A 16,765-nucleotide genomic window follows, 5' to 3' on the forward strand; every position below is an offset into this window, starting at 1 on the left:
ATAAAAGTACAATAGCATAAATATAAATGAATAGAGAATATAAATGATTCGTAAAATAGGAATTTTAGTTCATGAAGGCACTAGAATAAGGTTCTGTTTAATTATACAAGAAATAATGAATTTTCAATATTGAAAATACAGCATTTTTGTTCTTATAATTATGTTATTTCTTATACAGCTAAAGTTTACTTTGAAAGCGATCTACTTCGTGATACATTTCCAAGTTTTGATAGTATTTGAGCAGTTTTTACTGCATGGAAGGACTCTCCATTTTTTTTAAATCCCAGAGATTATCTTTGGTAACCAATCAATTAACATTTATTTACATTTCAAAAATCAAGTTATAAAAAATAACTTACCTCACTTTTACAAATTACTAAGCAAAATTATCAATTCAATAAGTAATATTTAATGAGCTAGATACTAAAGTTTTATTCTCTCACTATTTAGAGATCAATAAAAATAATGCCGAATCCAAAGAATGTCAGTTTTTTTAATCTGACTTCTTATTTATCAAGTGGAGAATCTCACACTTATATTCATATCTCATTCATATTATAATCTCAAATTATACAATATTATAAAAATTATATTTGAACTTATTAACATTTTCTAATACTCAATTATTCGATACAGGAATCCACACAAAATAGAATAATTTGTACTTATTCCAGTCTTCCATTACTCAATTGTTTGGTATCAAAATCTTAAAATAACAAAATCTCTTCAAATTATTAAGATTTTTATAATTTTCATTCGAATTAATTATGGAACATTGTGATGGATGCTAGACAGACATAATATATTTACGATGTAATTTTTAAAATAAAAAGCTTTTTCATTTTCAAGACATATCTTAATAAATTGCTCCTGGCTTCAAATTAATTATATTACCTATTTATAATTGTTTAATATAATATAGTAAATATAATACTGATATGTAGATGAATACTGATAATAGTATAATATAGTAAGTTGAATACTGTTGAAATAAGGAATTATGATGAGAAAAAAATTCTCATCGTAGGATTATTTCCTTTGGTTTCAAAGATTCTCTGGTTATTTCAAACCACCATTTATTATCGAAGATGCTGGTTGCCAAAAGGTGTCCTTTCGAGAACCCTATTAAACAAAGCAACAGCACCGATTAGACTGTTATTTATGATGTGATTGTGGTGATTTCTCCGAAAATCACTAATTGCGACCACAGCTGTGGCTCTGTATAACAAGCCTTCAAGTGATGAGATTCCATAATATCTCAATCAAGTGTTAGAGAGGATATCATTGTGTACACTGACTCAGTTAATAGGATGAAATTTGGTGACAGGTTGACATAGACATTGCATATTGATGATTTCAAGAACTCTCTTCCTTATAAGAAGTCTGTTTGAAAATGTTCCTTAAAATTCTGTCAAAGTTGCATATTTTATAATTTCCTATTGTTACATGACATATCGAACAGAGATTCGGGGTAGTACCTCAAAGGAAAATATGCGAAGAGTCCTTATATATTACAAAAGAAGGCACATATAATCACACCTGTATAGATTTTTCCAGACGATTGTCGTTTTACTGACTGTGCCCTCGATTTACCTCTTCCGACTTATAATGCTCACTGTAAAAAATATAATTTATTTGAGACTTATCGCCGATAGGCACTCTTCTAATAACGAGAAGAAGGAAAAGAGAGTTTTGTTATTCAGCCAAATATGAGGAAGCTGTTTGAGAGCAAGCCAAGTTACGCAGGTTGCAAATTTTATAATAAGCTTCCATTACACTTGAAATTCTCATCTACCAGCAATCCACTCAACAAATTCAAACCGACCTCGGGATAAAATGTGACAAAGCCTACCAACAGTTCAACAGTATATTGACGTCCTTCAAACTAACAGGTAGGTAGGTAATAATATTATATAGTAGCAAGTACTGTATGATCTGCTACTATTTTTTGTTCTCACTATGTTATTTTATTTTTTTGATAATTCGTATCGCAATTTAACATACTACAGTCTGTTTTATTTTTGTTTCCTATCAATATAATTTCAACATGTATTTATTGACGATATATTTTATTTGTATTTTAGTTGACGATATTCAACTGTAATTGGATAAATAAACATTTTATCTCATATCTTAGGATTAACATCGTACTACCTAGTTTCAAACGTCAGCACTCAGCGATGTATTTTTCAGGAAAATATATTAGCTCCATTGCACTATTTTGGAGCTTTGAAGGTCGGTCTTCATCTGAAACAACAAAAAAATATGGATTCATACAGCTTGAGAGATATTATACAATAGAATATAGATTGCATATGAGCACAGAAACATGATAAATTAATAATAATTCATCAATAATATTGTGAACAACATCTCATAATACTTTGGAGAGTATAGTGTATTTTTTGAACAATAGAAAGGCAATTAAAAAAAAAAGTGTACAGGAAAGAAAGGAGAATAATATTAATATTATATTAGTGAGAGTGTAGAAGACAGTTTAAATAACACTTTTAAGCTATTATAAAATAAAATTACTTGAAAGTAAACTTTTCTATCTACTTATTAATTTGTACGAGAACATGATGAAAATTATCTTAGCTCTATAAAAAAACTAAGATTTTCTAAAATATATTTTGGTGGGCTTTAGTCTGGGCGCAAATGTCATTCCGTGGTCATTTTGGGTAACAGCCGTTAAAGATAACTTCGTTAGGTCTAGCATAATAAGGATCGTGATGATAAGTCGAAATCACAGGCAAACACCTGAAACAAGATGGCCGCCAAAATTTTAAGGGTTTTGCTATATCGCTTGTATTTCAATAACCGTTAAGATATTCAACCATTTTTTAGACGAAAATATTTTTAAAATATTCCTCTAAAATTTTTGTTTTATAAAATTTTCCTCTAAAACGCATATTTTTTTAGTTATAACCTTTAAAAGCCCAAAAAAGCTTGTTTTCTAATTTTTTTCAAATTTTATTCATTATAACTTTTTTCGTACATTTCAAATCTATGAAATTTAGAGCGTTTTTTGGTACGATATAATTATATGGTCACTTTGGTACGATATATATTCACGCGCTGTCGTCAAAAATGAGTTCTCCAGCGTCCTCAAAAGAAAACCCTGCATGATTTCTGGTGCGTTTTTCCATACGCTTGAGATGAAAAGCTAGAACTATAAAATCGATTTTTCATGACTACTTCAAGATAGAGACTAGCAAATGGTCTCAATCTCTTCGTTACAGCAAGTCGAATAAGAATATTGATGATGGAAACAACGAAAATATTCGACATCATTGAAAAATGCAAGATGACGGTCATTATTGACAGAAAATTCAGTTATTTTGAGAGATATCGAATTGGTTTTATCACCAAAGTGTCTAGAATCAACCAAACTATGATGTTCGAGAGAATCGTCTCATTTCGACCACTCTTTTCATGATTATTCAACTTCAAAAACTTGAAGCATTCATTTTTCGGGGACAATATTTCACTTTTCACCCTGTAAATGTATTCGCAGTAGATATACACCAGTTTTATTGGTACAGTTTTTTAGAATATTTAAAATGACATCTGGTTGGAGGCTGTAAGTCCATATTCCATGGCTAGAGAGTCATCGGAAAAAGAGAGAAAAGAGGAAAATACGCTTTTTCCACCAAATGCCAATCTCAACAATTAGAAAACCGTGTAACTCATGACTCCTTGAAGGTACAGGCTTGGGAATGGTATCAATCTCTTTGTAATGTGTAGAAAGAGATTATCCATGAAACCATGATGGCAATCTCAAGAATGTGTCACTATAAAAAAACAAGATGGCGGCAAAAATATGTCGATTTTCAAGAAATCTTATGTAGTTCTAATAATGTCGAGGATATTTCAATTTTCAATTCACTTTATTTCTTATATCGGATCAATTCAGCTATCTGGAAGCTCCAAAATAATCATACGATTTCTTGAAAATCGCCTTTTTTTATTATGTCAAACATGTTTGAGATTGCCATCATGGATAATCTCTTTCTACACATCATTACAAAGAGATTGATACTATTCCCAAGTTTGTACCTTCAATGAGTCATGAGTTACACGGTTTTCTATTTGTTGGGATTGGCATTTGGTGGAAAAAGCGTGTTTTCCGCTGCAAACAGTACTTTTCTCTATTTTTCCGATGACGCTCCAGCCGTGGAATATGGACTTGAAGCCTCCAACCAGATGCCATTTTAAATCTTTGGAAATATTCTAAAAAACTGTACCAATAAAACTGGTGTATATCTACTGCGAATACATTTACAGGGTGAAAAGTGAAATATTGTCCCCGAAAAATGTATGTTTCAAGATTTTGAAGTTGAATGAATCATGAAAAGAGTAGTCGAAATGAGACGACTCTCTCGAACATCATAGTTTGGTTAATTCTTAACTCTTTGGTGATAAAACCAAGTCTTCATATCTTGTTATGTCATCACAGATTATTTTTGTGCAAGCTCTCGATTCAAAAATTTCCACAACTCGACCAAATGGGTGGCTCGTTGGAGTAAGTGATCACGCGCCGGTCTAATAATCAAGAGCGCCCGAGTTCGAATCTCGACCGGGGCAAAATGTTTTTGACCACAGCACAATCACATAGATACGGCCACCCCATCTTTCGGAGGAGACGATAAGCCGTCGGTCACGACTACCTAAAAAGTAGTCGTCATCTCTCATCATCATCCCACTCACTCATTACCCTCGCACAAGCCTCTAAGAGCTTATGTGGGCATCACCCTTAGTATAAAAAACTGTCGTTGAATTAGAACAGATAATTCAGAATGAAATTCACTATATCCAAATTTAAATGTTGCAGCGATCGATTAGAAATCATGACGGCGCAATTTAAAAAAAAATGATAAATGATCCTTGAATGGCAAGCTTTAAATTTTTCATTGCTATAATAAAATTATGTTTCCCCTTCTCACTTTTGTTTTATAAAAATTACGTTTTTAAAAGTTCCCGTTATTCTGGGTCACGCGTTATATCAAAATTTGATTCAATATATTAAATCAATTGCACTTACCAGTTCTTGTACATAGAAGATTGATCAAGTATGCAATTTCAGGATACTTTTGCAATAATATTTCCCAGTCTAGTAGGTCGTCAGTAGAAAGAATCCTAAGAAAAAATGTAATGAAAATTTACGAAAAAAACATACTATATATTGTATAATGTAATACGTGAAAATAATGAGCTGCTGAATGTTGAATAGAATATAGTTTTTACTCCAGTAATATTCTTTTATCTACTTCCACCATTTTATTCTTTCCCTTTTTATTAATCTATATGACAGAAAATCAGTTAAAACCCTTTAGAAAAACAAACAATCCTGGCAGAATAACAAACTCAATCAAATCCTACTATAATAATAATTATTATTCTTACAAATACATTGATTATTCAACATTTGTGGAGTTTCAACATTTCAACAGATGTGGAGTTAGATACTCCAAACTTCTATTATTAAGTCGAAACCATTAATATTATTATTAGTTGGAACTTCGACAATAGATTCAGTTCAGGCACGTGACTGCCTTTACGTCGCTGCTATTTCAAGCTTTTTCTCGTCAATGAACCATCTTTAATTATCAATATTAAAGCCCGGTCGGATTATCCAGACGCTCAAGTTTAGCTTCAGTCTTTTGCTCAAGCAAAAGTCGGAACATGTAAGTCGTTGCGTCTGGACGGTTAAATGGACGGGTCTTCAAGCTTAAGTCGTCAAACTTAAAATGTATCGGCCGTGAATCTTCTTCCATCAAACCGTCCGTCTTTTGCCTATCCACCAAAACCTAAATCGCGTAAAAATGGAGATAGAGAAATTGTGATTTCAGATTTGGATTCAGCGCCCTAAAATTAATAAAATGCCTCGCGAGTACTTGAAAATAAGCAATTTTTTTATCGATGATATGTAACGCCATTTAAACCTTTTCTTCTTTCTTGATTCTCATGATACTCTCAGAATTTGACGTTGATATTATGATTTACTATCATGATATATTAAGATGTTCTATATTGTTGATAAGAATACTATCTTCAAAATCTCAATCCATTTACAATCACTGTGTCTCGAGATATGACATTTAGCGAGTAATATTTTTGTCATTATGTTGTTAAATACAGCATTATCCAGTTGAATCAGCGAAAAATACGATATAATTATCACTCATCTACCGGATATATGTCAACCGTATACAATTCAGACTCAATGAACAATATCAAAAATAGGAAAACGGACGACATAAGACGGATGCGTGTGGACGCAATTTTACATCCGTCTTTTGCTTGAACCAAACGATCCGTCTTTTGCTTGAGAAAACGACTGATGGTAAACTTGAGCATCTGGACAGGACTTTAAAAGTATTAGTAGTACTTACAATGGTGGCATACAGTATTCAAAGATGATTCTGAACCAAGGATAGACGAAATGTGCCAAAATTGATCCAGGCAGAACTTCGCTTTTAGTTTCGAAGATCAGATTCACAATTTTACCCAATGTTGCCTGTGCTACACGCCTTCCGTCATTATAGTTATTTTCCATTATGATCAATATTATTTCTTTGATAATTGCCTGTAAAAATTGGAAGATAAAAATAAATCGATATTCATTTTTATTGAGAAAAATGTTGATGACAATTTGAGTGAGGAGATAATGTCGTCTAATAGATTAATCAATGGTTCATTAAAAATTAATAATTGTGTAAGAAAATATTGTATTATGCTACAATGAAATCCTCATTAAACTGTCATTAATCCTTGTAGGGATAACCTACGCTTCTCATTCAAATAATGCCGACAGTTTGATGTGAATCCCACTATATAATTTAAAATGTTGATTTTCTAGACTTGGAATAATGCAAAATAAATGATGAAGGAACATTTTTACTTTGATGAGAAATTTGAGAACTGTTATTACAAGAAGAAATAAATAATGGTGTAAGTCTTGTCCCATTATTAATAATTAATATTCTCTAATTAAATTCAAGATTTTATAAACTGGAATAATAATGCTAACACTACGTTTAACGCTAAACCTCGTTTACTTGTAGATATGGTTGCATTTATTATAATGTGTTTCATACGGGGTTTAAACAGCTGACATGTCTCCGTTTAAACCGAGGATCTGCATGAGAACCTAAGACATCAAAGGATTGTAATTTTCTCTATGAATAACCAATTTTAAATTACTGTACTTTTATAAATCTAATTATTTTCTTTGAGGAATGCTGACAGTATACAGTGAATCTAATTGTACCATAATATTAACTAATCGGATGACAGTTTTTAAACTATCGAGATTTGATAAGAATTCTCTTGAAACATCAATGTTATCAAAACAAATATTGAAGATTCAATAGTCGAATAGAAGAAATCAGATTACTCACCATACAAACTCTCAAAGTAATTTTAACCCTCTGCTTCGAAAAATTTGGGGACGCAACTTCATCCAAACTGGCCTTCATTAGTGAAAAAAGGACATTGATCACTGGCTTCAGATTTTTGTGTCTAGTGACAACTTCAATAGCAAGTGGATCACCCTGAAATTCACAAAAATGCCTAGATTAATGTAGTTCTGGAGTACAAAAACTTGGAGTTATAGATAATTACAAGCTGAATTGAAAATATTCTTAAAAATTAGATTATTGGAAGTTAGATTTAGGTTATTAGAAGTTAGTATTAGATCTATCTGGATCAGTAGTTCACAATGAATGGTCCAAGAAAGCTCTGCAATTGGTCCGCGAGGAGCTCGAAAGAAGAAAAAAGTATGTTTCAAGCTTTATTAGTGTTTTTTAATCAATTTCCATTCCAAAATGTTAAACCGAACTGATCGTACATTCATGTTTCTAATCAGTAAAAGACGTGTAAGTTCCAAATTTCAAATGCGATAAGATAGGATTATAAAGTTTGTTTGGAATCTTAATGGCGGACTTGTACCACGTGATCGAGCTAGCCAATCAGAAGCGTGACAGTCAATGGCCAAATTGACTTTATATAGAAAGTTAACTATACTGGAACCGGATGTTCTTTGAATGGATGAATTAATATACTAAGTTTCTTGAATGTGAACTTGATTAAAAAAAATTGACATTTTCTTTTCACTAATTTTCAATTAATTGGAAAAAATTCAACATTTTTTCACATAAATACTAATTTCTTCTTGTTTTATTGGCCAGCTATTTATTGGGAACTGACGATTATGCCATGGCCAATGACTTGTATTATTTTGTATTAATAAAAAATAAAATTATTAAAGTATAGCAATCCAACGAATTATGTCTATTTCATTGTGAAACAATTCTACAAAATCTCTGTAAACAATGTTAAATTAAGTATCCAACTGATACAACTCAATAAACAAATATAAAGCTAGTCTGATTATAATCAGTATAAAATATGTATTAAATGTTTAGAAATTAGTTTTAATAACTTATATTTTTGAATAGTTTTATGTTTTATGTTAGACGAGCACAACTGACCTTTCTTAATGCAAACGTCACAAAATCTGTGAAATCGGCGAGAAGCAAAGATCCATCTTTCAATAGTGACAAAATTGTCTGAATGGTTGATTCAATTTTCCCTGGCTGCATTTCTTCTAGAGAACGAAACGATTATAAATGATGTCGTAAGGGACTGATCTTTCTGAATCATTAAATGCGTTTACACCAAAGTTATCAACAAAATGTTTAATTTTCCGTCCTAATAGATTCTATTAGGTTGAACGGAACTTGACAAGCACATATGCTCATCATGTGTATTATAAGTTATGTTCAATCTAATAGAATCTATAAGGACGGAGAAATAAACATTTTGTTAAAAACTTTGGTGTAAACGCGGCTTAAACAAGCCACTTTGTTAAAGAGCGCAATACCCTAATACTTGAAATATTGTATCTTGTATAAGTTACATAATAAAATGTGTATTTCAAGGACAAAATTTTGCATTTCAATTGTTTTTCAACATTGTTTAAATGAATAGAAATATTTTCTATATGGTATGGTATATTAAAAGCATAACTTCATTAGGAAGATTCAGGGAAACATTCAGCCCGATATCTTCAATGATATATAATTTATCTACAAAATTTTACATAAATTACCATCAATGTAAATATATTGTAATTTAATATACGTGAAAAAACATGAATGATTCTCCAAGACATCGTCACCAACATGAATATCTGACCAGACATAGAGAGAACCTAATCACACCAAATTTTAGGCTAAGTAAAACATTGAAAAGCCAAAAATACCAGCAACATCTACTATTCGATAAATTGCTGCTCACAGTAAGAAGGCTACCCATTGAAAAATGCATTATCCGCTTAGTTGAAAAAATACTTTTTACTCCCTTGAAGAGTATCTTAACTGCGTTGACAATGATACCTCAATTATGAGAGTCTGAATAATTCAATAAAAACTAGTCTGTAGTGTGAGTAGTTTTTGAGAAAAAAGTTGAAATATGCAAAAAATCTAGGTAGAAAAACACAGACTTCTACGTTTGATGCCTAATAACTTTCTTTAGTGACCAGTAAACGAATAATTTTTCGCAATAAAAATTGTAGAGAATTTGATTCTGAAAAGGATTATGTGTAAACTAAATTTGAATAAAAGTTGAATAAAATGTATTCTTATGTAGTACATTACACCACAAAAATCTGCTGTTTTATGAGGAGAGAACTAATAACTCATAGGTTGTAGCTGATTGCAAATAAAACATGGATTTTAATAACATCTGTTCCAAAACAGCTGATTAATTTTGTTTTGAATAAGAAAATATTTAAAAGGAATTATCAGCTGAAAATTATTTTCAGAAATATTTTAGCTCACTGTTGAACAAAAAAAACTGTAAGTTAGGCCTACTGTAACCGCACTGTGTTTTTTGTTTAATCTATTGACCAGTTATTTGTAACCAATTCACTTTGCTTTTGTGTTAAAAGTTAACTTTTTAAAGAATGGCAGGTAATTTTAGACATTATTCATATTCCTAATTAGCTGACATGCATTTAATGTATGGAATGGGACACTACTGTAATAGTACAAGCAAGACGTTTGTATCAAGAGAACTTTAATAACCGAATATGTCCAAGTTCAAGGTTTTTTGCCACTATTCATCAACGTCTGTCTGAAACAGATTCTTTGATATCCAAAGAGCACATTTATGCAGGCAGACCCCGATCTACTATGACTGTTGAGTTAGAAGAACAAGTTCTTAATGGAATTTATGAACATCCAGAGAAGAGCACAAGATAATATTGTCAGTGCAGTTTAATGTCAATCAATCTAATATTTGGAGGATACTAAAAGAGCAACAATTACATCCATACCACCTCCAGAAAGTTCATGCTCTATTGCCACAAGACTGTATTCTCCGTGCTGGTATTTGCCGATGGTTTTTAGTAAAACTTGTTTACCCAAACTTTTTAACAACCGTTCTATTTACCGACGAGGCACACTTTACAAGAACAGCTATCGTTATCGTCCACAACCAACATATTTGGGCAGCTGATAATCCTCATGCCATCAATCCTAATCTTCCACAACATCAGTTTTCAGTAAATATTTGGGCAGGAATCATAGGAGATCATCTACTTCTGTTCGAGCTTCCTCCCAGGCTTAATGGCATAATCTACTAGTCTTTTGGTATAAGTTTAATGTCATTTAGATATGCTAATTTCATTTAAAAAAAACTTTTCATAAAAAACCGAATATTTTATTTGCAATCAGCTACAACTTAGGAGCTATTAGTTCTCTCCTCATAAAACAGCAAATTTTTGTGGTGTAATGTACTACATACGAATACATTAATTATTCGTTTACTGGTCATTAAAGAAAGTTATTGGGCATCAAACGTAGAAGTCTGTGTTTTTCAACCTAGATTTTTTGCATATTTCAATTTTTTTCTCAAAAACTACACACACAGTTTCCAGACTAGTTTTATTCACTTTTTCAAAAATTTTCCCATATGAATACAGCATAAGTTTTTCAAAAACTAGTCCCCAAACAATTCAGCATTGGTATATTTCACCAGAGGAACTGAATTCTGGGCGAAATCTTTCACCCTGTATAGCTCGCTAATGAAGCGTTTATGGATATATGTTTATAAGAACTTTTTTTCTTATTTTTACCTCTACTATCACCTATTGAATTATTTTACCATAATTATGAATCACCCTGTATAATGTAATTATTAAACATTTTATTTTAAATTTTATAATCAAATCAAATATATTTATCCTTAATGATGGTTACAAAGTTAGAAACTTAAAGTATAAAATACATAACATAATAGTTAGATATACAGTAGGTAGTATAAGGAAGATATATATTATATAAGGAGGGTCCCTGCAAGGTTAAGAAAACCTGAGCGCAGAGGCCAAGTGCTGAATTTTTTTTTATGAATTGATATGAAATTTCAAAGATTCTTAGATCAAAGATAATCAAAAGTTTTTCACAATATAAACATGTAAAAACTTAAATATCCATTATAATAATGCTGTAGTAAGAAAGGAGACAAATTATGAAGATAAACTGAAGAAGAAGACTTAATACAAAAACATGAAAATGTAGCTAATGGAAATAGGAAAAGCCAAGGTGTAGAGTTCAGTTGATAAGAGATATGACAGAATTTAAATCGGTACGAATACAATTTTCTATGCGTTTTTTAACATGCCCAACCGGCTTGGATGTGATGAAATTTTGTGGAATACTGTTGAAAATTCTTTCACAATTATACACATATTGTTTTCTGCAAATGGAAAGGTCAGTTCGGGGACATTCTACTCTTGCGCTTCGAATATTGTATGGGTTCGGGTGGGTGATAAATGATTCTGAATTCCTATTTATAAATAGAATTAAGCTCTTAACATAAAGCTGTTTTAGAGTGAGAACGCACATTTCTTGGAAAAGCTCGGCAGTGGGATGCAGCCAAGGCTTACCCAAGGCAGCTCTAAGAATATGTTTTTGGACAACAAACATTTTATTGAAATGACAGTTGAAAGCCCCACCCCAAATCAAGATTCCATATTGGAGCACAGACTGTGCATAAGCAAAATATATCAATTTTATTATATTTTTGTTATTTAACTTAATATTATAAAATTTATGTATTATATGTTTCAGCTTCTGGCATTTATCATTGATATGGTGTTTCCACCTTGAATGAGAATCCAATGTTATCCCTAGTCACACATTATAATATTGATCAGGAAAGGATAACTGACATGGCCAAAAACTGCCTCTCTTCCGAATTTTCATGAAGTAATATAAAGTAGTTATAGGAATTGTGCGAGAAAAACTAACTTTATTTTAGACTGTCTTATCATCTAAATTTGGAAGAAAAAAATAGAAAAAGGATTCCCTTAGTATTTTATCTACCAATGTCATCAGTGTCATTTGTAACATAAATAGATAAAATAAATGATGTATGAATAAAACAAACCAGTAGTTGGTGATGCACGGACAGGAATTCTTGCTTCAATCCACTCTTTTAGAGGCTCAACAATATGTCGCTTGAAATCTTCAGTTTTTAAAGCATCAGCATTTCTGAACCAATCAGAATCAAACTTCCTCAGGACACAAAGGATGTCAAGCTCTTTTTTGACAATTTCCAACATCTGAAAAATAATATTTCTAGATCTTGGAAAAATCATCATAAGCTGAAAATGTAATGGTTCGAATATGAAACTGTAGTTTAGTGATTGAAACACTAAATTAAAGTTGTAAAATCAAGTAACAAACTCATAATAATCATCATTATTCTGAATTATTAATCTCAATGAGCATGAATTGAATATGATATTGAAAAGTGCCAGTATTGTAAAATTTCGGTGATAATGCAGTTTCACTTTAATGAATCTCATTTTGAAATAGCCAAGTTGAAATTTTTTGAATATAACTAGGCTGAAGAGGAATTTATCCTCTTCAAGCTCCAATGAATTATTCCATCAAGAATTGACTCACCATCAAAAAGTTGAATGTAACTGAAATGTAAGAAATTTTGATATTCCTATTTCTTCATTATTTTTCTGTTAATCATCAACCACTAACTAGGGATTAATGCAAGAAAAAAACAAGTAATTGGTACTAGTATGTATTGGCATTTTATTATTCTCTATAATCCCTGTAATCTCAAATTTGTCTTTATCCATTCAATTTGATTGATAATTACCAATGATACCTTATGATATATTATTGTAATCTATTTTGTTTTTTTAAATAATTTCTACGTAGTGTTAACTATTATACAATCACTATTTTTTCCTAGTCTTTAATTGGTTTATGATTACATAAATTGGAAGGTGTAAATTTTTTTACGTACATAGAATAATATTTTTTTAATACCATAGCTATCAAACTAGTCTGAATACTGATGAGCCATTCTTTTCTATGCTAATATAGGCTACTTCTTGAAAAATAGAACAGCGAGTTTCACATTCGAATTACTCTCACATTCTTCTCTTTTTCGCTCCTCTTCACACTTCATTCCTTACTGTTATACCCTCTACCAGCATATTACATGGGAAACCATAGTCGGCTAGATATTTTCCCTCTTTCTTTCTTTTCAGCACACCCCACCATGAAGCCTGTTCTTTGTATTTTTATTAGAAACTTGTATTTTAATTGTATTGTTTTTATATTCTGATTTCTTGAGTATTTTGTATTGAAATGAATAAAATTATTGATTGGTTGAATTTCTTACAGATTAGATCAATATGCAAACAAATTATTATCGACTGCACTCAATCACTGCTCTGCTTTTTCACAGACTAGAACAAGCACTTAATAAATTCAAACGGTTTCCTCCTTTTGAGAATCCGCACCAATCCTCACTTGGCCGTTTTCACACTCACGGATTGTCAGCTGACACTCAGAATAATTGATCTCTGATTGGCAAATTCTCACCAGCAGCTGATTCTGGGTGTTGGCCGACAATCGGTCAGTGTGAAAACGGCCATCGCAGTGCATTGCACATAATATGATATAATAACGATAAATTCAGAATTTTTAACCAATTCAAGCTTGAACATTTATTCTAATTTCAAGCTCAGCATTCTATTACAAGTACGACCTTGAATAATAAAAGTTGATCCTGATTAGGGAGATGAAAAAAATATTAATTTAATAAATAAAAGCTAAACAGAACTGAATAAAATGAATGGATAGAATAGTTAAAAGATGTTACAAGATAAATTAATATAATATACATAAAAACTGATACATACATCGACTTGTTCTCTATCTTCAAGGTTTCCCAGCCAACCAATCAAAATAGGAATTATTTTACAAATGTCGACAAGGTAAGCGGCCACACACTTATCGAATTCATGAAGTGGATGTCTGTCACGACGCTTGGTCAACGATTCAATACTTATGTTCATATCAGTAACCAACAATGAATGACGTATTTTCATCACATACATTTTCGACTGTAAACATACATAACGAAACCAGATAGATGAAAATATCTAATTGTACAAATTCTTACATACAATTGCTGCATAATATTAACCAACATAAAATTAAGAGTCGGTACAAAAGAACTTGAACTAGAACTCGCAACACTAATGTCTTATCGTGAGCTTGTATCATTATAACAAGAAAACAAATTCTCAAGTTAAAAAAAATACAAAGAACTAATTTAAATTCAATTGGAAACTAGATTTACCCAGTAGGCTCAGCAGAAACTGTACTTTTCTTTTTATTCAAATTAGCTAATGCATGTAATAATAGCATAGACAAAAGATAACATAAGTTATGCTATATTTGCTCTATGGTAATAGGTTCTGTAGCCTACATCAGGCACTACTGTTAAAATGCTGAAAGACGGGGAATTACGTAAAATTCTAATTCCAAGTATACACCTTTACTGGGTGATGCCAATAGTGAATAATGTATTTGAATTGTTTTGTTTTAAATTTTCCTTTGTTTTAATTTTGTTTTCCATTATCGAATTATCTCTAAGGAGTTAATAGAATGATTTTATACTATATCTAATATGAAATGTTAACATGTATTAATTTTGGCAATAAACAGTTATTATAATTATAAACATATACTCAACTTTATTTTCAATGTTGTGAACAATATGGCTGGATTCCCACATATCAGCAGTATCAATGCTCAATGGAAATAATAATCTTGCCATAAGTTTTAATGGGACTATTGCCATTAGACGAGTGGAAGCCTTTCGCTGTGATGACATAACTATGATGATACAATAATTACGTCATGTGTATCAAGCAATCTTACCGACCACTTAGCGGATTTGAGGGCTCGACCTCGGGCACATAAGTTGAGTGAGCGATTAAAGGCTGTGCAAAATATTAAAAAAACTTTCTACTGGTGATAGTTTTCAGTTTTTAGATTTATATACTATCAAGCTATCAAAAAAAAGTTTTCTCAGGAAAACAATTTTTTCAATCATTACTTTTTGAGATATGAGCGTCTACATTTTTGGGACAGATCATTTCAAATTCGGTAAGAGATAAATTCATGACATTTTGAGGATAAATTCTTCATGGTATTTGATGATTGAGCAAAACAGAAATTTCCTGAAAACATAAATTTTTTAGAAAGTTATTTCATTTACAAAAATGAATAACTAAAAGTTATTTTTAGTAATTTTTTTAAACTTCCAAAAAATTGATGTTTTCGGGAAATTTTTGTTCATTCAATCAACAATACCATGAAGAATGAATCCTCAGAATTTCATGAATTCATCTCTTATCAACTCAGCAACCGATTTAGCCACTTACAGCCGACATAACTTATAGCACCCATAAAACTTATGTGGTGAATGAATAACGAAAAGTGGACTTAAAAACTCTGATTGCTAGCTTACATACGCTCTGTATTGATTCAGCAACCGGGTCTATAATAAAATAAAGGACATTTTTTCATTGGTGCAAATCCAGATCAGCTATTCTTAAATAAAGTACTAGCTTTCGTAGCGACAATTTTCCAACTTAGACGGAGGAAAAGCAGATGTGAGCAGACTTATGCAGACAGACGCGTTGTGTGCGTTGCAACATTCGACAACCTGGGGAGGGAATACTTCTATTGCAGTGTGCAATGGCCTTATATCTTGGATAGCTTTTCAAGTTACATATATGACTATCTGTAGGATCGTAGATAGCTCTCTGTGTGACCAGGCCTTCATCAACCGATCAAAAATTAGCGGTAGAGGGAAAACCTGAGTTTAATAGAACTTAGCCTTACCTCTTTGGAATTATGATCAGCCAGTAATAACTTCGAAAGCAAGATTACCATTTCGCAACGATTGATTTGTTCAAGAACTGGAGTCAGATCGAAGTGATCAAACAATGACAGCATATTCTGGCAACCAGCTACAACTTTTCCAAGAACATCTCTGTTGAGTGCTTCGGTGTCATCAGCCAATTTCCAAACATCGCCTTCGAATGACTCAAGCAGATTGCCAATCACTTCCTTGACAACATTCTTGCAAACGGGCTTATCTGCACTGCCCACATGTGCTAACGCCCTCATTGCTCGTTGTCTCTCTTTATAGTTGAACGTTTCGTTCAGTAGTATTTTCTCGATCATCGCCTGCAAAGACTTCAGCAACGACTCCTGAAAAAAGAAATGTACTTTATATTTCAAAAACCAAAATTAATTTTATATGAATTAAACAGGGTTACTAGAAAACATTAATCAGATTTTAAAAACTCATAATTGACAAAATACTCATTCAAGATGAATAATATTTATAGCAATGGAAAGAGAAAATT

General features: G+C 31.5%; 1 protein-coding gene across 6 annotated transcripts in view; it reads right to left on the minus strand.

Moving 5' to 3' along the window:
* Positions 1–351: 351 nt before the first annotated feature.
* LOC111045514 overlaps positions 352–16,765 on the minus strand; it is a 67,601-nt gene continuing 51,187 nt past the window's right edge. For 2 of the 6 annotated variants that reach the window (XM_039432491.1, XM_022330948.2), the window contains 8 exons: positions 16,236–16,607; positions 14,240–14,443; positions 12,457–12,631; positions 8,496–8,611; positions 7,404–7,556; positions 6,396–6,589; positions 5,045–5,139; positions 352–2,247 (listed from right to left, as the gene is read on the minus strand). In XM_039432491.1, coding sequence (XP_039288425.1) covers positions 2,168–2,247; positions 5,045–5,139; positions 6,396–6,589; positions 7,404–7,556; positions 8,496–8,611; positions 12,457–12,631; positions 14,240–14,443; positions 16,236–16,607 — 1,389 coding nt within the window. In that variant the 3' untranslated portion in view covers positions 352–2,167. Of the gene's footprint in view, positions 2,248–5,044; positions 5,140–6,395; positions 6,590–7,403; positions 7,557–8,495; positions 8,612–12,456; positions 12,632–14,239; positions 14,444–16,235; positions 16,608–16,765 lie in introns of those variants that run through there. The other 4 variants (XM_039432490.1, XM_039432489.1, XM_022330949.2 and 1 more) reach the window with 4 other exon arrangements.

This window comes from Nilaparvata lugens, chromosome 7 (genome assembly GCF_014356525.2).
Source record: "Nilaparvata lugens isolate BPH chromosome 7, ASM1435652v1, whole genome shotgun sequence".
Classification (NCBI taxonomy): domain Eukaryota; kingdom Metazoa; phylum Arthropoda; class Insecta; order Hemiptera; family Delphacidae; genus Nilaparvata; species Nilaparvata lugens.